Source organism: Ambystoma mexicanum, chromosome 9, assembly GCF_040938575.1.
Source record: "Ambystoma mexicanum isolate Mex_15411 chromosome 9, UKY_AmexF1_1, whole genome shotgun sequence".
Taxonomy (NCBI): domain Eukaryota; kingdom Metazoa; phylum Chordata; class Amphibia; order Caudata; family Ambystomatidae; genus Ambystoma; species Ambystoma mexicanum.
In genome coordinates this window covers 568,684,850-568,711,729 of record NC_090931.1, presented here as the reverse complement: position 1 = coordinate 568,711,729, position 26,880 = coordinate 568,684,850, and the positions used below count along the sequence as shown (strand labels likewise).

General features: G+C 47.3%; 1 protein-coding gene across 1 annotated transcript in view; it reads right to left on the bottom strand.

Moving 5' to 3' along the window:
* Window positions 1-235: 235 nt before the first annotated feature.
* Window positions 236-26,880, bottom strand: part of LIAT1 (ligand of ATE1) — a 54,819-nt gene continuing 28,174 nt past the window's right edge. The window contains exon 2 of the mRNA XM_069615166.1: window positions 236-2,635. Coding sequence (XP_069471267.1) covers window positions 2,112-2,635 — 524 coding nt within the window. The 3' untranslated portion in view covers window positions 236-2,111. The remainder of the gene's footprint in view (window positions 2,636-26,880) is intronic.

Sequence of the window (26,880 nt, the reverse complement as noted above, 5' to 3'; positions counted from 1 at the left end):
TCATGCAGCTGATCTTCTCATAAAAGGAGTGCGTAAGTTCAGCAACATCCACCCCACTTTGATCGCACCTCACCAGCCCCCCTTCAAGGATGCATTTCACAATGCAGCGTTGGCAGACAAGCCAATCTAACTCGTATAGAAAATGTCGGGTCTCTTCTTGTCCAGTCTGCTATGCCCACTAGCTAGCCCCGAGATCATTGCCTATGGCCATGATTCCAATGCCGAGAGCCTCAGGGGAAACCGAACGCACCAACAAACAAATAAGCCTTCAGTACATCATCTCTGCTCCTCCAGTTGGAACCCGGAGAAACCTTTTCTGTGGTATTCCTAAAACATTGCATAAGCCCCTAACACCTGATCCATCAAATTCCCAAATTACCTAATCAATCCTCTGGAGATCGTGGTGAGGGTCTTCCTGCTTTTGAAAATTCTGGGTGTCTGCAACTCCCCACTTCCCAGTATAGAGCTGTGGTCTCAGAATCTATCCTCGTACAATGCTTTTTGGTAACCTTCAACACTTCCCTTTTTCTAGACCTCTTTAAAAAGGCTTAGCCTTTTGTTATCCTGTAAGGTTTTCACTATAATTCTATGCCTCAAAAACCTAAGCTAGATCCTCACTAAATACTAATTTTCAAGCCATCGATAGCCTCGTTCTCTAACACTACTTTCTCAAAAGTACTGAGGATCTTGGAAACAAAACCTCACTGATGCATTGTACTATTGTCTGTGCTCCTCCAATTTATAAATGATCCCCTGCTGAAGGCACCAATCCCAAACTCCTAGGATCAGCTCGCTTCGCACTACTTGGCCTACGGAGGAGAGCCACTGCCTGCCCTTGGCAGCTTTTTACCGGTTTTGGAAAACCTGCTGGTCCGCATTGCAACGCCTGGAGAGAGGCAGATTTTCCACCAGCTTTCCACTGGCGGAAAACCGTTGTAAGTGTCCACTTTAAATAGGTTTCATTCTGCCAGCTGAAAACCGGAAGATGTGAGCATCCACCATACTCTAAATTAGGTCCCTAGGCTCCATGAGCCAGGAATTTGAACTAGGAGAGCAGCGACCTCAGAAACTTGGGATTTCGGACAGAAACAGAAACACTCTAAGCCAAGGATCAGCCAGGCTTGAAATTCCGAAGTGCTCAACAGAAAACGCTTTAATGCAGGAATTCGTTTTATAACACATCCATTTTTGTAATGAGCATTGTATTTTTTTGTTGTTGCCTTTCTGTATTAATACTTTGAGGCACAAGTTCACAAAGAATTTACATTTTTGCCTACGTTTTTGTCGAACTTCCGCCAACAACTGGTCAGAACCTCTGACCAGAAACTGGAGTCACAGAGGAATCAGTTGTAAACTGTCGAAAACATGAAAGTTACTCGCGTCACAAAAAACGGTCCATCACGCCTAATATTGGTTTTCCAAAGTGATTTTACGCCATGTCGGTCAGGCAAACGAATATCCAAAATGACATCACACATCTCTCCTTTCTTCACATGTTTACATATATTTTCACCCCACACATACAACACCTAAAACGTCCAGATGTACAGTAACTCAATGGTGTACGCAAACGTGTCTAATACAGCTCTTATCTTAATGCATCTTACTGTGTGTGGGTGAGTGAAAAACGTATGCCACGTACATTTATTTTTTGTGATTTGCGACTTATTATATTGGCGACTAGCCGAAACTCACGCTAGCATAAGTTACTACTTTTACAAGTCTTAAATCTCACGTACCCCTGGAAAAACCCTTTAGGGAATAGGTCCCTTTAGATTTTTGGTGCACAACAGGTCTACTCGCTAATGTTTTTCTAGGGACTCAATGAGTAGAGTACCCTTTGGGAACGCTACTATACCAAACTCTCCCTCCTGACCCCCTAAGCATGCAACCACCTGTAAACAACGCAAAGCCGACACGGCTGCTTTTTGGCACCTTTTATTTGGTATATTCCTCACTAAGCAGAAGTTCTGTGTGCCCTGTCTGAATGGAAGGAAATGAGAGAAGGTACATTCCAATGACACACACGATGAGCTTTATACAGACTATTCGATGATATTCCTTGCTCTTCCTCCCTTAAAGAATAAAAGGGAGCCAAGGAAGCTTGAGTGTCACGCAACATCCTGAGACATCTTCACCAGCGATGGTGACCGTAGTGGCATTAGTTTTAGGCCAGATTCGGCCTTCGAGTCTGGGTGTCCTAAAAAATAGGCATTGGACTGGTCTTTTTTGGCGTTAGACTGTTGCCCGTCCTCACCCAGAACTAGTTGTAGTCGGTGGTCCTCTGAGTGGCAATTCTCCACGGCTTCTTGAGCGATTCGGGCTGCGAGGCTTGAGTCCGGCTTTGCGGCCAAATAGTACCGTCTCCTACGGTTGGCTTTATACTGGCGGATCCTTTCCTCCTCAGCTAGAGGGTCATCTAGGACTCCTGACCAGCGGAGGCTCTCATTGATTTGGTTGGAAAGCTCCTGGACCGGATTGACAGAAAACGACGATGAGGAAGAAGAGGAGGAGAGGTCCTTTCTCTCCTCTTTTTTGGTGGTCTTTTTGGCCCCTTTCACTGTGCAAGAACCCTTGCTGGTGGTTTCTGGTGCTGTTGACTTGGGAGGCTGCTTCCAGTTCTTCTGATTATGCGCTGTATGGATAGATCAACAATGTCAGTACATGACCATGCAATAAAACTTGTTCACTTACAGAACGATTTGCTTGTGCCCTACAGGTAATGATAGATGAAAGATAAAAATGACTCATTTAAAAACCGGTTTTTAAAGGAGAACTACTAATATACCAGCTTCATACATTCAGAAAACTTCTTTGCCCACTGGCCTCACCTAAGCAACTTTTTGAGCACCGGTGAGGTGAAAAAAGAATGTTTGTGCAAGCACTGCGTCCATCATGACACTTCTTGAAAAGGTGTTACAGGTCTAGCTACGGACAGTGACTTTCGAGGTCCAGGGTCTGTTACTTCCAGCATTCACAAGAGGGCTCCATCCAAACCCCATTTCAGGCATACATGAAATCACTTTCAGGAAACCTGTCGTAATGGTAAGTGAAAGAAAGATGGGACATTTAAGCATTTACTTGCCAAAGAGTACCCTGGCTGTTGGGTCGGCAGGGCAAAACACTAGTTACCCGCCGCACATTCCGTCTGGGCTGGGAAGTGACATGCGCTGGGCGTGGGACCCATTTAGGCTCCTGCACTGGGGCAACATGCCCACCACCCTGCAGCTTTTTAAAGGTGTTCAGTTATTTGGCTGAACTACCTATCACTCAGTTTGAGCATTTAAAAAAAAAAATGATGATTACTTCTTTCGTCATGGAGTAAGATGGATTCCAAGGTACATTTTCAGGTAAGTTTAATTAAGTTAACTTACAACCATTAGACCGGCTCCACATTAATTACACTAGACATAAGTACGTATAGCCACTGAATACCCTTCCACAGGGTAACTGCTGTCGCACCCATTCGAATCCTCACATTCCATCCACGCATGACATCACTCACCAACATTCCATGCTCGCACGTGCAAGTGAGATTGCATGCAGATTCCTTGGCTGACGCAGGCTACTCTACAGGGGGTAAATGTTTCTTGAGGCGGTTGATAAAGTCATTGAACCTCACAGAGCGTGCCGCAGACGGCAGACTTCAAGGAGTTTTGATTGTAAGTTTCGGACATGAGCTGAGGAATCCAGGGGAAGGGGTTACTTGCTTAGGTAGCACTGTCCCAGAGGTGAGTGAAGGTATGGGAGGATTAATGGGGAGGCTTTGTAGGACATTAATTTTATGTTATGTTGACTTAGAGCGTAAGGTTGCCAAGGCATCATGGCGCTAGAGAGGGAAAAGCCACACATAGAACACCACACTATAGCCAGGAAGTAGACGGCTCAGAACAAGTATGTTTTTAACGCCTTACAAAAAGCAACGTAGGAACGTAGCGCTCAAATTTAACACGCAGATACTCTGCACCCTGATCATGTATGGCGCGATGCACACTGCACAGCGCCTTAAACTGGATGCGCTGGGCTACTGGGAGCCAATGAAGGGCATGCAGGACAAGGGATATGTGGGACCCATATGGGGTACCCGTTGCCACCCTGGCGGACAAATTCTGGAGATGTAAACGGGCTACCAACCCCTTAGGCTGCGCTAAGTACAGGAGTTGCAGTAGTCCAGCCTGCTCAAAATCATAGCCGCCCCCAACGGGGGCGTAGTCTTGTTGGAATCAGGTGGAGCACCTTTTCGTAGGATTTTCAACTGAAAATGCCCCATCTGGCATACCCCAGAAACCTGTGCCGCCATGGACAGATTGGCAGACATAACCCCCATATTTTTTACCTCGTAGGTACTGGAAGCAGACCCAAGGAAGACGACCAGAAAGAGGAAACCCAGAGTGAGGGATCGAGAGGAGAACACACCACCAGCACCTCCGTTTTATCCCCATTCAGTTTCAACCAGTTGCGCCCCATCCACTCCCCCACAGCAGTCAGGCACTTATGCAGGCACGCCGACACCTCAGACTGATTAAGGTCAAGATGAATCAATAATTGGTATCATTGGCGTGCAAATAGCACCTGACGCCGAAGGAGCGGATGAGGTGTAACAACAAAAAGATATAAATGTTGAAAAGAATGGGGGACAGAGAAGACCCCTGGGGAACACCACAGCTAACGTGACAGGACGGGGACGTGAACGGGGGGAGAGAAAGTTTGGGATCGATCGGCTAAAAAGGAGCCGAACCAAGCTAGTACCTGACCCGAAACACCAATCTAGGCAAGGCGGGCAAGCAGGGCAGCATGGACCATGGTGTCTAACGCTGGTGAAAGATCTTAAAGAATCAGGGTGCCGACACACCCTTCCCCCACCCCATCCACCAGCCTGACCATATCATCTTGCACCGCGACAAGAACACTCTCCGTGCCCCTGCCAGGACGGAAGCCAGATTGGGCTGGGTCCAGCATCCTGGAGGATTCCAAAAAAGAGGACAGAATAGGAGAGACCAGTGACTCTAAGAGTTTCATCCAGAAGGGAAGAAGAGAAATAGGGCGGAAATTATAAAGAAGAGAAAGATCCAGAGCGGATTTCTTCAGAAGGGGGATAACCAGGGCAGTCTTCAGGTCAGAAGGGATGGACCCCCACTGGCAAGAGGTGTTTACAGCAGCTGTGATCTCACTCAGGAGGTCACCTGATATCTCCTTCATCACTCCCAGAGGCAGGATATCGAAAGGAGTGCAGGATTTGATCTTTTGCATGGCATTAGAAACCATGTCCTCTGAGAATAGAGGGAAGCAAGACCAACTGGAGTCAGCATTATTAACATCTACTTGAGGGACAGGTTACAAGGCAGTGATGTGTGGGCCTGGGAACCAACATTCTCTACAATATTTGTACGAATAGTTGCAAACTTTGCGATGAAAAACTCAGATAAGGAGTCACATAGCTCTTGAGACGGTCTAATGATACGGGCACATTTAGTCACACAAAGAAATTCAAAAGCTGTAAAGAAAATGAATTTATAGACTATAGTCCTAATTTGCATGGTATCCAAAAAAAGATATCCTAATTATTCTTTCTTGAAGCAACCCGAGATAACCAGTGAGAAATCTAACACAATATAAAACCAAACTCAAAAGACATTTTCAAAAGGTTTATTTCACAGACACGGAAAAAAGAAAATTGTGATAAGAAACTGACATAAAAACTTTTCAGTGAAAAATAAGATGCATTTAACAAATGCATGAAATCACCAAAATTCATTTTCTTTGGAGAACAAATATACGAAAAAACAACACATCAATGACATTTTCTAATACATATAAACCAAGGTGTACATTGACAAATTTGTAATGGTTTACCATTTAAATGAAAACAAGAAAATTGTATCAAAAAAAGGGAAAGCAATTTCATTCAATTGGTTTATACAAAAATGTAAATTCACGTATATAGGTCTGTCGGGCACATTTAGTGGCATAGGACAGGGACTTTATCAATGAAAAGAGAGTTTTAGGTTGGTTTAATGCAGTTTCAGTTCTGTTGGCGAAATACCGTTTTTTTGCCAATAGGATGGCTGCAGAGTAGGCTGAAAGACAAGTCCTGTATTGAAGCCTATCATCAGGATCGTATCTAGTACGCCATTTCCGCTCCAGCTGCATCACCACCAGCCGAGCGGATTTCAGCTGAGGCGAGTACCAGGAGAAGAGTGCATATCCCGTAACATCACCCAGCCGGAGGGAAAACAAGAGTTAGGAGGGGCCAATAATACAAGATCATTCCTAGTGTAATGTGGGGTACATTTGTTTCCAGCCGTCGCACAGATGGGGACAGATGGGCTTGACTTAAGCGCGCCTTCGGCCCGCTGATGGCGGGCCCACTGCACCCGTCCGCTGCATAGGCGTCCAGGACAGCACATAAATGCCGGAGACCCGAGGGGAGAGGGAAGAAACCCGCCCCTCGTCGAAATAGAAAGAGGACTGGCCGCACGTGCGGTGTCCAGAAGTAATTTCAAAATTATCGTAGCCGAAGTAAACACAAGTAAAGACACACAATTATCCCCATAAAATTGTAGCAGCAGTAGTTAAAACCAAATAGTTTACAAAGGCATTAACAGAGTGGCTTTAAAGTAGCGGCTCCTGTGAGCAGCCTCACCTCTCACATGAAGGGATGTTAAGGACCACAGCCTACTTAGATGTGTAAGGCGTAGGACCTGGGGTGTTTGAGTCCTCCTTAAATAGCAACACATGTCCTCTGTATCGCGCCTAGAAACACTGGTGTACAGGCGCTTTATAAATGACTCATATCCTATCATAACATATCCTTGCTTAATTATATAATAACCTTTTCCTCATACCAGTGTGCCCGGGAGGACCTTGGAGCATCAACACTCCCTAGGTAGCCCTCTTTATCTACAAACAAAAATGAATGCAGAATAACCTATGGCTCCCATCATAATGAATAGGGGCGAGGCCGGGGGGGTATACCACAGAACATCTTCTCTAGCAAGTAACATGGTGGACACCGAGCATCAACGTGCCTTGTAAACCTTGAGAATTTAAAAGGTGACTGGTGGTCCCGCTGACATGACCTAAAGAAGGCCTTTAGGCATTTAGTTAGAATATATGCTAGAAGTCCACTGGTAGCAGTTCAATAGTACTCAGCCCAAGGTACTCTGCTTGCTAGGGGGCTACAAAGCAGGGGCCTTTTTCAGAGATTTCTGGTGAAGGTACCATTGAGTAAACCTCTTCAGCAAACACTGATAGCACCTCATCATACCTTGATGCAGATTTTAAGCATGTTCAATTCACAAAAGGCAATCCAAGGGAGGGCGAGTTCTCAATTTCTCTAATGCCAGCTGTGAGTAGTTCATCCAGTCCTGTTTTTCCTTCATGTTTGCTTTACTCGTGAGACATGTAGACCTGTACGAACTAGAATGCACTGTGATATGAGCTAAAAAGGCATGACTCTTTGAACATATCCCACCTGGAAAAGAGTGACTATGGAGTTCTGGAGAAACTGAATTGAAAGTTGGCAAACAGAGCACACAAGAGCTTAGTTCTCCGGATTACTACATGTTTCCCAACAACACCTACCAACCGGGGTAGGTGGAGGGGAAATAGGGGGAGGGGGTGGGGAAGCAAGAGGGAACATTTTCTGTTCTCTCTGCTGACAAGTCAACCATGGGGGAAAATGTGGCTTGGCTCACAAGTTCTGGAACTAACCGAGGCTTCAATAATTTATTGCTGTATACATTGTTCAAAATATAGCTAATTGGACATAGGCAGTGAGGTAGCGAAATTCGTGTATGCAGTTGTCGTAGGGTCTGTACAAACCTCAGAGTCAGTTGTTACACTGAAGGGGATCTACGAAGGGCTTGAGAGGCAGGGGTTATTAACAAGCAGATTTATTGTGCTGTACCCAACAGTAGAAACAAATTGAATGAGTTGGACACATCGCCAAAAGATGACGTAAGGGCGCTAAAACGTTAAGTTCAGGGTATATCCACAAGGCCTCAGACCAGTCTCTAGTCAGATGGCCTACTGAGACAAAGTTTGACTAATCCTCTGGGCAAAGGAAGGTCCACAACACAGTGTCATTACCAGTTCATGGTCATCCTAAGGTTCAAAGGAGATCCCTGTGAAGGACCATGATGCAGGCGATTGTTCCACAATTTGGCTGCGGCCACGGAGGAGCCCCCTAACCTCGACCGGTTAAATCTAGGAACTTGAATCAGGAGTGCCTACGATGAAAGAAGTGAGCAAGAGGGCATATAAAGGCAGATTTATTCCTGTAGATACTCCGGGCCGGCCTGGTAGAAAGGGCTGTGTACTATACATAAAGCCTTAAATTCCACTCATTTAACAACTGAGAGCCAATGTAGGCAGTGTAGGACATGAGAAATGTGAGCCCTTAATGGGGTCAGAGTGGCCTCTCTCGCAGCAGAGTTTTGGAGTATCTGCAATCGATGCAGTAGAGAGGCTGTTGGGAAAGATAAAAGGCAGTTACAACAGTCCAGAATTCCAGACGTGGAAGAGGAAACAACCGGTGTGAGAAAACGTTCCGGTAGAGAAAGAATTTGCTGCTTAAGTTTGAACTAGCCCTTTTGGCAAACTGGGCTTACTTGCTCCTCCATCGATAGGGAGGTTGACACTTCCACACCAAGATTTTTCACGGTGGTCACAGGTGTAGGTAAAGGCCTAAGAGAGGAGGGCCAAAATTCCAGCATCCAGAATGTGACCTCAAACCTTCTCCTTGCTTCTGACCAAGTGTTCCTTTATTTCCTTTGTGCACTTGCCAATTCCATAAGTTCAACTTTCATGCGTCCAGTGACTTTTCTACTCATTGGTTTGAACCCCGCATCTTTCTGGCCTTGGCTGACTAGGTTCCCAACAACCTCCATCAAGATACCCTGGCACTTCTCCATCAGGTGTCCAACAGGCTTCACCTTCCACCATCTACTTCCCCCTTTACTTGTCGCCCTTCTGCGTGTGGCCAACATTGACGTGTTGTATTTTATTCATCTTTGGGCTTCTATTTGCTTCTCCAGTTTCTTCCTTCCATTGTCTCGTCATCCTCTGCCTCTCTTCCTGCACTCTAATCTGTCCCTCCTACGTCAACCACCACTCCCTGCTTTTAAAGTTCCTGTTCATTTCACTTTTTTTGCTCCAACTGCCTCTTTCCTTCTGATATTCACAACCTCCTCCTCCCTCCGGCGTTCTTCCTCTCCCTCAATGTCCTTCCTCTAACCTTCTCTCATACTTTTGTTCCTGTCGCTGCCTACTTCTCTCACTGCTCACTCTAGCACCTTCCGGTTGCCTCCATAACCCTCTCTCCCCCCCACCACTACTGGCACGGAGTGCCCTTTTAAATGCTGGCCCACACTGGTTTGTTCACAATTGAGGTTTTTTTGGGTTGCATCTGCTGGGACTGATTCACTGGGATTCTGGATTGGTTGTCTTTAATCAGCCCTGTCCCCTGCTATGGTGAGATTAATTCCTGGTGAGCCTGCAGACCGAAGAACATAAAACTGGGCCACCATCTTGGATTCCTTCCAAATCGGAGTGAGCCGATCATCACAAGCCATGAACAAGTGCCTCTGACGACTGGCATAGCAAGGCTACTCACAGCCCACCCCATGATCTGGGGTGGTGGGGCTCTCAGACTTCATAAAGAAATTTCTTTGCAGCGCAAGATGGAAGTGCTCTGGCACCACTGTGCAGGTCAGGAACCAGGAAGCTCTCCTTGCTTCCTTGTTCCTGTCTGCATGAAGCGCAGGAGCTGGATGCCTGCCTAGAGAGAAGTCCCTCGGGGGCCGAGTGATGGATTCTGGAAACAAGTAAACAAAATCTTTGTGTGCGAGGGTGTTGCAAGTTTATGATGTATGTTTGTAAATATGTATGCTTGTGTGCATGCAAGGGTGTCTAGTTTGTAATGTGTGTGTGAATGAGTGAGTATGATGCCTGGGTGGCTGGATGCGCTTGTGAATGTATGGTGTATGGGTGAGCATGTGGATGAGCGAGTGAATGTTGTCTTAATGTGTGTGTGCTTGCGTTTGTGCTGGGCCAAGGAGCTGATTTTGGCGGCACACTAATACAGAATTTTTAATTGGAATCCAAGTAGTTATTACGAGGCTAGAATGGTATTTTGTTTCAACCAGACTAGTCATTTCTTATTGTGGAATGACATGTTTTACTGGTCATGTATGATAAAGCAAGCAAGAATGAGTTATTACATGACTAGACTGGCATTTTAATGCAGCCAGTCTAGCGATTTCTTACTGTGGCATCGCATTTTATTCTTAGCATCAATGATAAAGTAAGTATAATACGCGTTATGTGGCTAGACTGGCATGGAGGAGGGTTTGGGGTCGTGCTATATAGCACAATGGGGCAGTCAGTCTGGACATTTTTTTTCTTTGGCATGGCATTCTGTACTCACATAAGGGGCAATGCTAACGTGTTCTTACATGGGGAGGGCAGGGGGACATGTTCAGTCAGCAAGTAAGTTTCTTTACTGTGCCATTTCATGTTTTACTGGTCTTGAGGGCAAAGTCAACATGATTAATGTTCTTACATGGTGGGTTGAGGCCTTTGTGCAGCCAAACAAGGAAATGTGTCCTTACTGTAGCATTGCATGTCCTTGAGGACAGAGTCAACATGAAGAGTATTTGTACATGGTGGTGCGGCGGATGGGCAAGCGATGGTGCAACCAACAATAACATGTTTTCTTCCTGTGGCAAGAGATTTTTATTGGCATTAAGAATAAACCTAGCAATTGTACATGGGGATACTGGCATATAATGGCAGAGCCTCATAAACCTTTTGTCTTATGGTATAATTGCTGTGTGTAATATAACTCCCCATGCACAGATAGCCAGAGTCCATGCACAGTCCTCTTGTTTCTATGCTACGTGAAAGATTTCAGGTTTGATTAAAACACATTCTTACATCGTTCACCTAGTGCAGTGCGCCGAGTGCCCCTGAAGCACCAGGTTCTTTATGTGCTTCGTCCACGCATGGTGGTCCAGGCCAACCCAGAGAGCGGATCGGCCTGTTCTTTGCTGCCGAACCTGGGCAGGGGGAGAATCACATGGCTCATAGGGGGGTCCCCACATTTTGTTACGCCACTGTCAGTGCACCTGGAAACAACATTTTCTAAATCTTTCTAGGGGGTCACTGCTTAACACATTTGGGAGTCATGAAGAAGAGAGGCTCTGGAGGGATCGACCATATACCACCTTGGGGTTCACATCAGTTATCTGGTAATGTCCCCAACCTACCAGTGGGTCCTGGGCGCCACTTCTTGCCCCCCCAATCATGCCACTTTATCACACAAGACAATAATTGATGGCACAGCCGACTCAGCCTTAACCATCTCAAGTTGATCAAAAGAATATGCATTTTGATTGGGTGATAAGTGAAAATAACCTCCATCATGTATAGAGCTTTCGTTTAAAGTCCTCAATTTGTTATTTTTGTCAAAGAATAGACCCTTCAGTTGGACATGGTTTTTGATCTCCATGTAGCAGCCCTGCAGATGTCAAGCAGGGGAACACCAGAGAGAAACGCTGTTGTTGCTGCAATGGCTCTGGTGGAGTGGAGTGCGCTTGCGGCCGATATGGAAGCGGTCTGTTGACCAGACAATGGTACTGCATGATCCAGCCGGATAGCCGCCTGGAGATGGATGTCTTAGACAGGGCCTTCCCATATCCCACGGGTCTAAAATTAACAAACATATGAGACATTTTGTGAAAGTCCTTTGTGCGTGCAACAAAAAACTTCAGGGCATGGGCAACGTCCAGCGAATGCAGCGCCTTTTCAGGTGAAGTATTCTCAAATAAAACTGGTAGAACCAAAGGCTCATTGAGATGAAAGTTTGACGAAACCTTTGGCATGAAGGAGGAGTTTCCAAAACCACTTTAGTGGCTTGGACGGACAAATAAGAAGGCTTACAGTGGAGGGCCTGTATCTCCCCGACCCACCTGGCTGAGGTGATTGCCACCTGCACGGCGGTCTTCCACGATAGAAACCTCAAAGGGGCAGGAAGCACTGGTTCAGGGTCCATCAGTTTGAAAATTACTATGTTCAGGTCCCACGCTGGGGCAGGAGCTTTCACCCGAAGGAATGTTCTGAAGAGACCTTTGAGGAACTCCTCAATGAGTCTATGCGACCACAGGGAAAGCTTGCCTGGAGCCCGTGTGTACTGGGATATGGCAGCCAGGTGGACCTAGATAGACCAATGGGCAAGGCCAGCCTTGGCCAGCGAGAGCAGGCCCGGAAGGAGCTGTGAGGCAGTCGGACGCAGCAGCAAAATTCTGCGGCCAGCACCACACTGTAAAGCACTTCCATTTGTGCTTGTAGCAAGTTAGCATAGAGGGAGCCCCGGCTTTGTCCAGGATCTTCTTGCATTCCACAGGCAGCGAATAGTGTCTAAATTCTAATGCTGCAGGGGCCAGGTATAAAGGCTCAGCGACATTGGGTTGTGGTGCAGGATTGACCCTGCTCTCTGGAGAGGAGGTCGGAAGAGGCAGCAGTTTGATGGCTGGGGACACCGTCGGATATAGAAGGTCTCAGTGCTAGATTTACCATGGGCACGCAAGTGCAATGAGGATCATCCTGCAGTGTCAACGTCTGAGTGTTTTGATCATACATAGCAACCGCGGAAATGGTGGGAAAGAGTACAGGAAGAGGCCCTCCCAAGGAAATGAGAAGACATCCCCAGGCTCCTCGGCTGAGGATACCTGCTGGCAAACTTGCCACTTGGAGTTGGCGGCCGTCGCAAAGAGGTCGATCTGAGGGAGACCCCACTCGCCGAAGAGGCGCCGCACTTGCTGGAGCTCCCATATGTGACAGGACCGCAGCTCCATGCTTGAGAGAGTCCGTGATGGTGTTTTTGACACCTGCCATGTGAAAGGGGACGGAAAACATGTTTTGAAGAATGGCCCAGCGCCATAGAGACTGTGCCTCCAGGGAGAGCAAGTCCTGTCCCGTTTCCTGGTGTAAAACATGGTGGTGGTGTTGTCCTTGAAAACCCGGACCACCTTTCCCTGGAGCTGAGGCTGAAAAGAGTTGAGGACCCAGAAGACCGTCCGCAGTTCCAGGATGTTTATGTGCAACTCCTTTTCCTCTGGGACCCAGAGGCCTCTGGCGCAAGAATGTTCTGTATTGGCTCCCCAACCCTCCACAGAGGCATCGGTTGTGACTATAGCCTGATACGCAGGGATCTGAAAGGGAGCGGCCTGAGAGAAGTGTGGATGAACTGACCACCGTTGCAGGGCTTGACGGAATGCCCGATTGAGGGTGATCTTGTCTGTCCATGTGCCAGTGACTTGCCACCTGGCATCCAGAAATTCTTGAAGGTGTCTTATATGAAACTTACAAAAGGGGACCGGACCAGATGGATGCAGCAAGACATCATCCCCAACAAGGTCTTGATGGAACGGACTGTTGCATGGGACGCTGGGAACAACCATTGGACCTTCTCCAGGATGGCCTTCACCCTCTCTTCCGAGGGAGTCGCCAGACATGAGACCGTGTTGAGTCGGGCACCAGGAACAGTGCGTTGTGAGATGGCACTATGCAGGTCTTTGGATCGCTGATTGAGAATCCTAGCGAAGTCAGAAGTTGGATGGTCTCCGATGTGTTCTTGTTTGCCAGTGCGCAGGAGTGGGACCGGATGAGCCAATTGTCCAGATAAGGGTAGACATGGATTAATTTGCGGCGCAGATGCGTAGCCATTGGGGCCAAGCATTTGGTGAACACCCTTGGAGCCGATTTCAGGCAGAGGGGGAAGGGCCTTGAACTGCTAGTGTCACCCGTGAATGACAAAGCGCAGTAACTTCAAGTGCCTGCGATGAATGGGGATGTGAAAGTACATGTCCTCCAAATGAAGAGTCGCCAGAAAATCCCCTTCCTCCGCTGGTCGAGCTCATGCTGCAACGTGACCATCCTGAAATTTGGGACTTGAGAAACTTGATGAGGCGTTATATGTCTAGGATTGGTCACCACCCTTCTCACGTCTTCCTTACGAGAAAGTATCTGTAGTACACTCCAGGGCCGCCGAGAGACCAGTTAATTGCCCCCTTGCGTAGCATGGCTTCAACCTCCTGCAGCAGCTGCACCATGTGCAAGGAACAATGCTGGGGCACTTTTCTTGACATTCTAAAGTGTGCCCCTGCTGAAGAACGTCCAGCGCCCATATGTCTGTGGAGATCTTTTGTCACTAATCGACAAAGTTTGATAGCCTGTCTCCCACTGGGGTGCAAAAGTGGGGGCGTGGGTCCTGGGCCAGTTCAGGCCTGCTTTGGCATCTGCGTCCTGGATGTGGGGGCCAATGGCTATGCTGATTGCCACTGCCTAGAGCCTGGGAGCATGCCCTATAAACCTCCTCGGTGGTGGAGCAGGAGAGCTGACAATAGGGGTGGTGGAACTCTTGGAAGACCAGGAGACTCTCCCCCCACCCTCCCCCGCTGCAGGGTTCCAAGAGACCAGGCCGTCTCTGTGTCAGATTTAATGGCCTGGAGAGTGTCATCGACCACTTTACCGAACAGGTTATCTCCATCGAACGGCATGTTGATGACCTTGGTCTGCACACATCTGTGCGGCAGTTTTTGGCTTTGAGCCAACCTTGGCGCTGGAGGGACATGCCATTGCCCAGCTGGCAGAAACCAGAGTCTGCGATGTCAAGGGCGACAGTGATTGTGTGGTCGGAAGCTGCTGCCGCTTCCTGGAAAAGGGCCAAGGCTTCGGACTTATCGTAGGGTAATACATAAAGGATGGGCCCCAGCTTGTACCACAGCTCCCCATCGTACCTGGAGAGAATGGAGAGGGTGTTGGTGCCATGATGGTGGAAGCTGCGGTGATGATGATGCGATTCCCTGAAGCATCTAGCTTCTTACCGTCCTGGTCTGGAGGAACTGTGGGCAATGCAGAGGGGTTGGAGGAACTCTTTCTGGCAGGGGCGGAGACCACCGAGTTCCAGTGAAGGCTGGCACCTGAGGCACCTAGGGACTGAGTCCAAACCCGGTAATTCTTCTCCAACCAGTCACGTTTAGCAGGCATGGCATGGTATTAGAAGCCTTCTTGACCGCCAAGCCATCCTCCCATAGGTCATCCAATAAAGCAACCAATACGATGGTCTTATTGGAGGACTCCCGATGTTCAAAAAGGAAACCCTCCTTTTTCCTTCTCTTCTGGTACCACGTTGTAGAGTTTGGCAGCCTTCGAGATGAAAGAGTGGAAAGATCCAATCTCATCCCGAGGAGAGGCCCTGGTGGGCACATCGACATACAGAGGTTCCCCATACACAGGAACATAGTCATCAAACTCATCCGTGCGAGTACTGGTGGTGTCAGTGTCCATTTGAACTGGTTCCTCCACTGCGGGGAGCTGAGCCCCTAGCAGTGGCTGAGGGGTGAAAGGGACCTCATGAGGCTGTATCGGTTGTTGAGAAGGCCTTGGCACACTCCTTGCCAAAGCAGGGACAGGAGCAGTCGCTACTGTATTTCAGCCACCAGGGTGTGTAAGGAGGTCAGTATGCCGTTGACGCAGGCGCAACAGGTACAGCAGGTGCCGGAACTGGTCCTGAGCCGCGTGGAGGGCTAAACGGCCGAGAAGACCCACGGGTCGGTGACCCTTGATGAGGTATAGGCAGAGTGGAGTCAGGTTCCTCTTGGCCCCCTTCTTGATCTGAATAAAAACCTTCTGGTAGGTCCTCTTCAGAACTGGTGTAGATGGCTGGTGACCTCCTGGGGGATCCCAGAAGAGCCAGGGTAAAGAGTGGTACAGACTTGGTGGGCCTAGGCAGGAAGTCCAGAGCTGGAAGCATGTCCCTCTCCAAAGCAGATCCCCTCGGGAAAGAGGCGACAAATGGAGCAGGAATAGGTGCCGTTGTTGATGGGATCGCCGCCGGGACTGCTGCCGGAGGCCTAGGAGGCAGAGAGACCCTGGACATGGTGACCGCTGTAGAGGTAAAGGTGATGGTAGTTGACGAACCCCTCAGTGTAGCAGCCATCGAAGGAAGACTTAATTTTACAGACTTCATAGACGTAGGGGCGATGGTCTTGATGGAAGAAGTTGTCATTGACAAGGCTTGTGTCGACAATGGTAGAACCGGAGACAGGTCCTTAGCTGACTTGCTCTTAGACAACGACCTGTTCTTGGCCAATGAGGGCAGCAATTTCCTTGAGATCAGAGGCAATCCACCTGTCGGTAGGCTAACCATCACTGGGGTCAGTGACAAAGATCGGCCCATCTCCAAACTTGGTCCTGCAGCCACAGCGACCGTCATCGAGGAAGGGGATGGAGCGTGAGATTTCACCTTTTGGATACTCACCAAGGAAGCATCCTCAAAGGACCTCAGCCTCTTACCAGAGGAAGTACGCTTTGTGGACCTGCCGGCCCTGGAAAAGGCATGACTATGCCCGGAGACCATGTCAGAGGCCTTCTCCTCCACGATCCACGGCACCAACCTCCGATGGCAGTCATTCCGTTTCTTCGATGAAAAGGATTGACAAATTGAACAGCCAACTGCGTAGTGGTCAGGATGAAGACAGTAAATGCACTTGAGGTGCCGATCCTCAATGAAGATATTCTTCATGCTGTAGCTTTCGCTGGGCCTGAATAGGCTTTTCTTTATGGTGTCCGCCATGATTTTCTGAACAAGGCCCACCCCTGGACCTGTGGCGCCATGAGTTGAAGATCTGACGATGAACTGAAGATCTTGCCAGCAATGGGTCCCCACCGCCAGGAGTCACTGCGTGACTGTTGACAATGAAAAGACGACTGAATTTCTTCCAAAACAGCAACAAAATAAACAAACGATTTTCGAGGAGCGCGACGACTCCTAACACTAGACACGTACGGTAAAACCTAAAGATGGCCACAAGGGGTGGAGTTTAGGAGGATGAGTGGTATTGGCTGGTGGCCGGGGAAGAGTATGACCAAAAGGACACTGATATGCTACAGAGGAGACGAGCAGTGTGCAGTTTTAGCTTACAAAGGATTCCCAGCCTGATGAAGGGGAATATTTATGAGCATGTGAATCCATGCAAGACTCCATGCTGGAGAAGTAGCCCCAACACTGGTGGTTAGAGAACACACTTTTTGCATAAGAACAAAGATACAGGGAGATAGTAATACCCCAAATAATAATAATAGCAGGTTTTTGTAAGCAGCTTCGTGTTGGTCCGCTGCAGCTTCTAAGTACTGCAATAATAACTAATTATTACCCGATTCGATGGTACTGAATGTATCAAGCTCTGTAGGATGAAAGGCTGAGTAAGTGCTGCCGGGATTTGAGCTTGCTAAGCACAGACTGGACCCATAACAGAGGCAAGTATGTACCTCTTTGACCCTCTTGAGTGGGGAATAGGGAATCGGAACTCAGGTCTTCAAGATGCGCAGCAGAGGACACCACTCTCAGAAGATAGCAGACAAGACTGTGGAGGTTTGCCGCGCACTAGGCCATCTTTTTGCTATTCATTTTTCCAAAAGTGTGGCTTTGTAGATTTGTCAAAACAGAACCCAGAATGGCTTTTCACCATCCAAAATGGTTTACAGATGCAAGAACACCCAGTAATAAAGTACTGCAAAGAGATGAGGTATTTCTGCAGAACATCCACGTGAGGCCACAATGAAGAAGCCTCTGAATCACTTAGATAAGTCCATCACATTGGATAAAAACAACTAGACTATGCAGTGGCCGCTTACAATGATGAAATATAAGCAAACTCTTGCCCTCGATTTTTGCTTCAAGTAAAAATATAAAGACTTGTAGATGGGTAGCTATGAACCAAGGGGATATATTCCACTGACAGGTTTTGTAAGACATGTGACAGACTATGAGACAGAAGCTCAAGTTGGATATAATGTCTCTAAGAACTTCAAAGTGGATTACAATCTGTAGTTGAAAGCTACCTATCTATAATGGTATGTTTTGCATCTCCCTCTGCACTTTTCCTGTGATCAGCCTTGCAGACGGGGATGAGGGGAGGCATGAGATGAGCTGCGATTGATGGAATTGGGGCACGTGGCTTTCTCTGCTCCCCTTCGGTTTTAGGAGACCTTAGGGAGAAGAGAATATTGTATCCATCTGCCATAAAATCACAGCAATTGACAATGAAGTCCATAACTCTCTGCACAACATAGGAGTAGACACCTCTGCCTGGGACCAGGGCCCTGACACCCCACTGGATCCTCTCACGAAATGCTCGCCTCTCGAGCCACACCATGGCCAGTCCCCACTATAGAGTGAAAACCACCTCTTCCACAGTAAGAAACACTTGCATCAGCTCTAGAACTGCCATTCACATGAAAACCGCCCCTCAGATCCGCTCTGCACCAGTCAATTATGCCAACTAAATCCCCAGTCTACCTTCAAACCGTCACATCGTCAACTCGGACCCCCCTCTGCAATGCCTGTCTTCAGCCTCAAGAACTCCTGCCTGCCTCCTAACAACGAACGTCTATTCAGCCCCTCTCCTGACCTCTAGAAATGTTGCCATATTGAAATGCATAAATGTTAGCACTCCAAATTCTAGATCTGTATCAATGCGCAACACTAGCTCTGAACCTAAGCCAAATGCCAGCAATGCTTGCATACCTAATGTCAATATTGCCCCCGCTCCAACTGCTAGCTTTGCAACTATGTAAAATGTTAGACCTCCAACACGGCCAAATGTTAGATCTAGAACAATGCCAAAGAGCAGCAATGCCCCCATTCCTATTGCTAGAGATGCCTCAATATCAAGCTTCTGCTTCGACTCCGTGTTAAACACCATCAACCTGAGCCATATCCTCCCCACCAAGAACACTTCCACACAAAACTCAACGCCCACCCCTACCAAAGTCCTTAATCTTGCCCTAATCAATGCCCGCTCCCTGACCGCTCACCCCCTAGATATGCACAACCTCATAACTTCAAATAACCTAGATGCACTAGCAATTACCAAAACCTGGCTACACAGCGCATCTGGACCATCACTATCCCTCGCCCTTCCTACAGGCTATACCATCTACAGAAGTGACAGACAATGCAAGAGGGGGGGGGGTGGCCCTTATTGCTAAGGACCACACGATCATTAGACAAGTGCCCTCTGCCCTAAATGACAACAGTGACATCATCTCTCTCAAATGGACCACCTCCCCAACAAACACCATTACTATTCATCTCATCCATCGCCCACCAGGACCTACCCACACATTCGAAGAGGACCTACTCCTCCTAGTAAATAACAATCTCAAGCTCACCTCACAAGTGCTTCTTTTGGGGAATTTCAACCTGGGCCTCAGTGACCCCTTAGACTCACCAGCCAACTCACTAGCCACTGTACTCACATCTCTCGGCTTCAACCAACACACCTGTGATCCTACTCGCAGCAAAGGTTGTGCGCTTGACTGGCTAGCTGACACTAATTGTCACATCTCCATTAAAACCAACTCGCCCTGCCCATGGTCAGATTCTAATGTGATCACCTCCTCACTCCCAGCAGGCCGGACCGCCATAACATCTAAAAGCTCCACGCTTGCCCGCAGCTCTTGTAAACTCACCAAGGAGAACCCACCCCCTTTCTCAATGCCCTTAACCCCGATCTCCTGGAACTCTCAGACCCAGAGGCCCTAGTGCAACACTACTCCTCCACCCTCACCAACGCCATCAACGCCATTGCTCCTCTTATCGCCAAAAAAGCCAAACCAGCCATCCAGATCAACGCCTGGTACACCCCAGAGCTCTCATCCCTCAGCAAACAAAAGACTTGCAGAGTTAAACTGGAAAAGAAATCCCTCTGAATCTTCCAAGCACGCCTTCTCCTTCCTCACCAATAACTATAAACAAGCCATTCTACACGCCAAGGCCTCCTCCTTCAACACAAGGATTGACAATGCAATTCAGACTCGAAAGAACTATTCACCATCCTCAAAGAGCTGGAAACACCATCCCTGCAAACCTCCACGATCCTCAAAGACTCTTCCTGGTGCAACTCCATCCATAACACCCTACTGTCCAAAATGGACTCTCTTAAAGAGAAAATCAATGGTAAAAAAGCATGCATTACGCAACAACTCATGCCCACTTATGTACCTATGATAAACAAACCAGACGTCCCACTCTTTAGGTTGAATAAGGTCACTGCACAAGAAACCCTCTGCATCCTACAAAGCTTAAAGCCATCCAAATGTAAAGGGGACATCTGCCCGGCACCACTGATCAAAGACTCCACCATCGAACTAGCCCCATTCATCACAGCCTTTATTAACACCTCGTTCACTAAGTGCGCAGTTCCCTAAGGCCTCAAGGAAGCCTGGGTCCTTCCCTTACTAAAGAAACCCACGCTCGACTCAACCAGCGTCAACAACTACTGGCCGATTACCACGGTACTGTTCCTCCTAAACATTCTGGAAAGAGCAGCGTACCTACAAATCCAAAGCCACCTTGAAACCAACCAAGTTCTATGCATCCAGCAATCAGGCTTCTGCCCTGGTCACAGCGCGGAGTCTGCCCTCCTGGATCTGAAAATCCAGCTGGATATTATTAGAGACAAAGGTAAACTAGCCCTACTCCTTCTCCTTGACCTGTCTGTGGCCTTTGACCCAGTTGACCACAATATCGTATGCCACCATCTCACCGCCTCAGCGATTTTCTCCCAAGAAGCCAAGACCTAGATAGCCTCCTTCCTCAAAGGAAGAGTGATGAAAGTCTTCACAGATAATGCTTGCGCCTCACCGCCCCATCAGTTGCGGAGTTCCCCAAGGATCATGCATCTCACCAGCGCTCTACAACATTTTCACCAAACCGCTCTTTGACCTCCTCCTAGACTCGCTCGGCATAGAGTATACCAACTATGCCAAAGACACCCAGATTCTCCTCCCACTCTCAAGAGTCCTACCACACAGATTCCACCATCCTCAGCTCCACCTATGCCACGATTCAATCCTGGATGGCCTCCCACAGGCTCCGCCTCAACGATGCAAAAACAGAGCTTTTCGTTGGTCCAGCAGCCACCCAAAAACGCTCGATCCACAATACTCCAACTTCAACATCAATGGATCAATGATCCCGGTCTTTTCCTCAGTCAAAACACTTGGAATCCACCTCAACGCCACCCTCTCCATAACACGCCAAGTAAGTGCTATCTCCTCTGCAGCTGCATACTCCAAAAAACTGCTCAATGCTGCTAGGCCCTCCCTTTCCAGTGACAATTGCCTCACAGTTGCCCGAGTGCCAGGCTGGACAGTTGCAATGTCCTATTCGCTGGCATGTCATTTCAGAACATAAAAAAACACTGAACCATACAAAACAATGCCCTAAGAGCGGCCCTCAACATTCCACGATCAGAGCACATCTCAACCGCCCGCAGAGCCTCTTATTGGCTACACATTAACGAAATAATCCTATTCAGAACCCTCTCAATCACCCACAAGTGCATCTCCAATACCGCCCCACTTTACCTAGTCCATAAAATCGCCATAACTCACTAACAGGCCCACAAGAGATCTATACTCCCACAGGCTAACCCAACCCCAAGTTCAAACAAGTCAAAGCTGGAGGATTCTGCTTATCTGTTTTTGCTGCCAAGTACTGGAACGCCCGCCCACCGATCGACCCTAAGAGCAGAAAATTCCTACTGGATCTTCTGCAAAGCTCTCAAATCATGGATGTTCATCTAATCGAAACATCTCTCCTTTGCACCACTTTCCGCTAGTTGCGACCACAATCCCACCCCCAGCCCTTGCCACCCGACCCACTGCTGCACCTGTCATTTGTATATGTACTCCTGCTCTGCAACTGTAATTTGTAATGTACTGATGCCCTCACCCTACCCAGGACCCCATGTAACAGGTAAATGTGCCCTGATGCCTACGGGTTTGCCCGCGCTATACAAATGGAAAAATAAATAAATAGGTGGATATGACATTTTGAAAAGGAAATAGTTGCTGATGGCTCCATCAGAATCCAAGGTTGTGGGAACCAGAATTAACAGTAGACTTGGATCCTGTAGTTCCTTCTATTTCAAGCTACCCATGAATGCCATTACCGATCTTCAATGGTTACAGGACACCAACAAACATATCTGCAAAAAGGAACACCCAGCACTACTAAGAAGAATAATTATGGAAGAACAGCAGGCACAAGAATGGCAGGGGCACAGAGTGAACAGAAGGAAGCGTACTAACAACTAATGGTCGGCCGCCTCATCACGGAGTTTGGAGGGTATACCTAATCACTTTTGGCTTTTTGTTGCAAATTCAGCGCTGCCAAGCAGGGCGCACTTATCAGTTGTGGGAGTGACATGGAAAGAGGACGGGGAATCTCTACAAGGACGGGGTGGACATCATTGACAGGTGCACCATGCTATTTATGTGCTGTGGGCACAGGTGCAGCTAGAGAAGTTAATGCGATAGAATAAAGGTGGGGGCTACCAGGGAGTTAGGGGGGGCACAGACCACGGGGCAACAGGCGGCAGGGGTAGTACAATATAATGTGAACCATACAACAGCCATACAGACATACAGGCCGCAGGTTAGTAAGCCACTTGAGTTTTTACACTGACGGACCCCGTATTTCGAATTAGACATGAATTTCTCGAGGGCTCAGCCATAGCAGCATGCTAGAGAAATGATGCAAACCAACCGTTCCCAGGAGACTGCAGTCACTGGGAGATGAGTTCAGCCAATACTTTCTAGATTAGCAAGCCAGGCTTCTGGGCATTCACTGAGAAAGGACGACTGTCAATGAGTATATAGTGGTAAATAGAAGGAGCATTATGGTGGGGTAAGCGGTTTCAAATCTCCCCTTGGTAGATGGGCCTGGGAAGCGGGCTGGGGGGTGAGGGGATGACCCAGGAGAGGACCAATCAGGTGGAGAGTTTGTGTCCCGAGGGTGCAACAGTGTTTTGCGTCCTTGCTGATATCAGCAGGGCACCTCATTGGTTAGATGCTGAATGTCTTCATTTCCAGGTCGGGATTATGTGTCCCATGAGAACTGGCCACCAGCAGCTGAATAAAGTTCCAGTGGTCAGCACAATTGTGTACACAATTGTGTAATGGACTGAACTATGGATTTGGATACCATGTGTGCCTTGGCTGCTTCCTATGGAACACATTTTATCAAATTGTTGGATCAGGTTCCTCCTATGAAATCAAAAATTGTTAGAGATGGGCTGAATCACAATAGTTGTTTACTGCCGCCCTGAATAATCTTAAAATTGAATAAAAGGCAGGCAGAGCACGCTTGGGCTAAGAGAAAGACTGATGTAAATAACGCAGCCTGAAAATTATTAGTGAAACCTACAAATTAAAAATCTAGGAAGCAAAGAAGAGCTTCTTTAATGAACAAACCGAAAGTGCTAATAACACCAAGAAAATCTTTGACATAGTTAAAAAGCTTGAGAGATCTAATGTTCAGCCTCAGTCTTTTATTCACACTAATGAAGGTTGTGCTGAAGTTCAGCAGGCATTTGCGATGAGGCCAATCAAGCACAAACAAAAATTGCCAATAATCTGGGTGTGGATGGGCAGCCCAAATCGTTGGAAGTCATGGAAATGTGAGGATTCCTCACAGGAACCTGGTCTGGGAGCCTCCTCGTGTGGCCAGCGAGAAGCAGACCCTTCCTGGTCCCGACCATGGGGGTGGTGTACTGTGGGAGGATCACATGGGGGCTGGGGGACAGACAAGGAAGATTGGGACAACCCCCTATTTAACTTTCCACATAATCCCACACTTTTGATGGCTATTTGCCAAACTGCAGAAGTGGAAAAACCTAGCTTTGGTGAAAAAAAACTACAAGTCCCAAAATCCTAGAGGTACTGAGACGAGGAAGAGGGCTGAAGAGGCATGCAGATGTAGCAGTCAGGCAATTAAGGCTAAAAGCCTATACCTGAAGCCCATTTCTGAACCTAGGAGGCATAAAAGGCCCCCTCAGAAAGGAAGGGGTAGAAGGAGTTGGAACGGGAGCTGGAAGGCTGGCTGTAGCAGTAGAAGCAGAGGAGAGGCATGAGGCTAACAAATCACGAAGAAATGGGAGCACAGAAGGGATGCCGGAATGTGGAGACAGCAGATTTCCTCTGCACATTCGCAGAGAGTCCTATCCTCCTAAAATCTTAAATGCAGCGACTGTGCATTAGCAGACATGCAAGAAGCTGACTTTTCCCCATGCAAGCTTTATTGCAGGGATTGCAGAGCTGTAAATGTGCAGAGGACTAAGGCCATAAGCAGAGCGCAAAAGCAGAAGGCAAGTCGAGGGTCTCAGGAGAAAAAGGAACTCCCAATTCGAGTAACGGACCAGTGACACCCGTGCTGCAGAAGGGTGTGGGTCCCCAGCGAGCCAGAAATAGAAGTGGTAGAGGAAGTCAGTAAAGCAGTGCAACCCGCAAAACCAGTGTCTATGAAGTTGATGACTGAAAAACAGCATTCTAGTACACTTTGCGACCCTTGCCGGCAACTGTAACCACCTCCTAATTCACTCGCATAATGCTTAAAGCGAGTGAAAGCTATTTGTTATATACGAAGTCTCGTTAACAATGGAATTGTAACACTCACGTATACTGCAGAAGATCAACACTCGCGTGAGAAGCTAAAGTCATTGGAAACCATTGTTGAACTATTTAAAGAATGTTACTGCTTAACGAAGTGGTCGTGTGTCCCTAATTAAGAAGGGGGAACCCTCTCTAAACACTTACCGAATACCTAACTTTGACAATATACGAGTTACAAGTTACAAAGAGTGAAAACTACATCAAAAAGAGGTTGCATGTGCCTAATTGTAATTCCCCCCAAAAAAGTCAGATCTTCATCCTTTGCCGTTACATGGGAATACAATTCTTTAACTTTAAATCTTAAAATCTACTTTAAAGAGAGGTCATGTGCGCCCAATTGTGTTTTCACTTGAAAGACCGAGTTCAATACTGTATCCAGAAGTGACATTCTTTGCATTTCTACAAAGTGAAGAGTCTAACCCATTGAAGAGAAGAACAAGAGTTAGCCAAGCCAAGAGGCAACCCCTATATTACAATGAAACTAGCTTTGCCAAGAGTTAAAGAGCCATCCAAATACACTGTGAAGTTGTTAACAGTCAAGTGGCCAAATATAAAAGTATAACCTCGTCACCTGAAGCTGAGAGAGTGGCACGTAAGCGTTTGGCTGATTGCTTGGGCTGATAACTGGCAGAAAAGTGTGAGCAAAACTGGCGAAGGGGATCTTAAATGCTTGCGAAGAATATTCTGAAGTAAAATAGAACTTTTAGTGCCAAAGACTGCTGAAGCTAGAGGGTAGCGAGTCTTATGAGCTGAAGCAGGTTGTTATGGTGGCAGACGACACGAGAGGCAAAGAGGCCTTTTTGAGAAAGTAATTAAAAAGGAAGAGTGCCTTGCCTACCTGAAGAGGTTGAAGTGTATCCTGTTGAAGCCGGTCTAACAATTCAAAGTACTGAGCAGTCGTAGTAATACTTAACCTGTTGTGGTATACTAAGTTGTCCGAAGATTTATCCTTAAAGTGGTATGAACTAGTACTGTGGGACAAAGGTGACCTTTCTCATAGTACCAACAGTAGAAATATGGTGCCAGAGGTGGAAGAAGCAGCACAACTAACTAAAGAAGTCCTAAAGAATTGTGTATGATTGACATTGGGGAATATTACAGCTTCTTTTGAACAGTGGTGAACTACCTGGAAGAAGAGACATGTATCATTACCAGGATTACCATTGGTGCCATTTCTTTCCTGCAAGTTGGAAAGGGATCTTTCGTCCAGGAACAAGATTTTTTACCAGTGGATTTTGGTTTGATGAACTTACTTTCACATGGAAATATCAAGAGCTCATCTAAAATCTTTCTTTTCTTGTGTTCAACATTTTGGAGTTGACTTTGAGAAGGTCATTCAGATATTGTATAAATATTGTTTATTATATTGTTGCCATATATTTGCTTTTTATGTCTGTTTAGTGCGAGGGCCAGTTATCCCATGCTAGAGAATGTCCCTTTAGCTTATTTACTAGGCAGGAAATTCCCTAGGAGAGTAGGGCAAGCAAGGCTTTGTTTTCACACATTGGGCCTCATTACGAGGTTAGTGGTAATTCGCTGGTGCGACCAGCGGGTTGATGCCAACCCTGTAACATTGAATCCGGCACCTGACCTCACGGTGCCACCGGGACATTAAAAGTCCCGATGGAGCAGGAAGTCCGGCGCTGGATTTTGTAAGTCCCCATTCCCATAGGACTCTATGGGAGTGGGGAGACGAAAGCACCGCACCGTTGCTAAGAAGGCTGGCGCTTCCGTGGCAGCTCTGTCTACCATGGCCGCTGCGCCTGGCAGGGTCAGATCTGTCAGGCACAGCGGCCCCGGCAGGCAAACGTAGTGTGGCGGTCCAGAAACAGTTTCCGGACTGCCACACTTGTAATGAGGCCCATTTTCTTTTATAAAATGGCATATTTTGGTAAACCCACAAGCAGCTCTCTGCCTCGCATAAATGTCCCCTCAAAGAAAGTAGCATACAACCCAACTTCTTGTTTAAATCTGTTACTGTGTCAGAGATGAAAAGAGTACTTGAAAATATGCATCCCACTACTTGTTTGGGTGATATTATCCAGTCCATATTTATTTTGGGGAATGTAAAAATCTTCGCCCCCCTTTCTTTCACAATTTCTGAATGCACCTTTTACTCATAAAACCATCCCTGACACGATTAAAGAAATTGTGGTAACCCCGTTGATAAGAAAGAAACTGGTTTGAATCCCAAAGATGCTGCCAATTTCAGACCCATCACTAATGTTCCGTTCCTTTTAAAAATTGTAGATAAGATCACACCATACAGTTAGAACACTTATAATATTACGGTACTCGTAAGTCAAGGCAATTGGGTTTCTGGTCAAATATGGCACAGAGAGCACCTCCAAACTC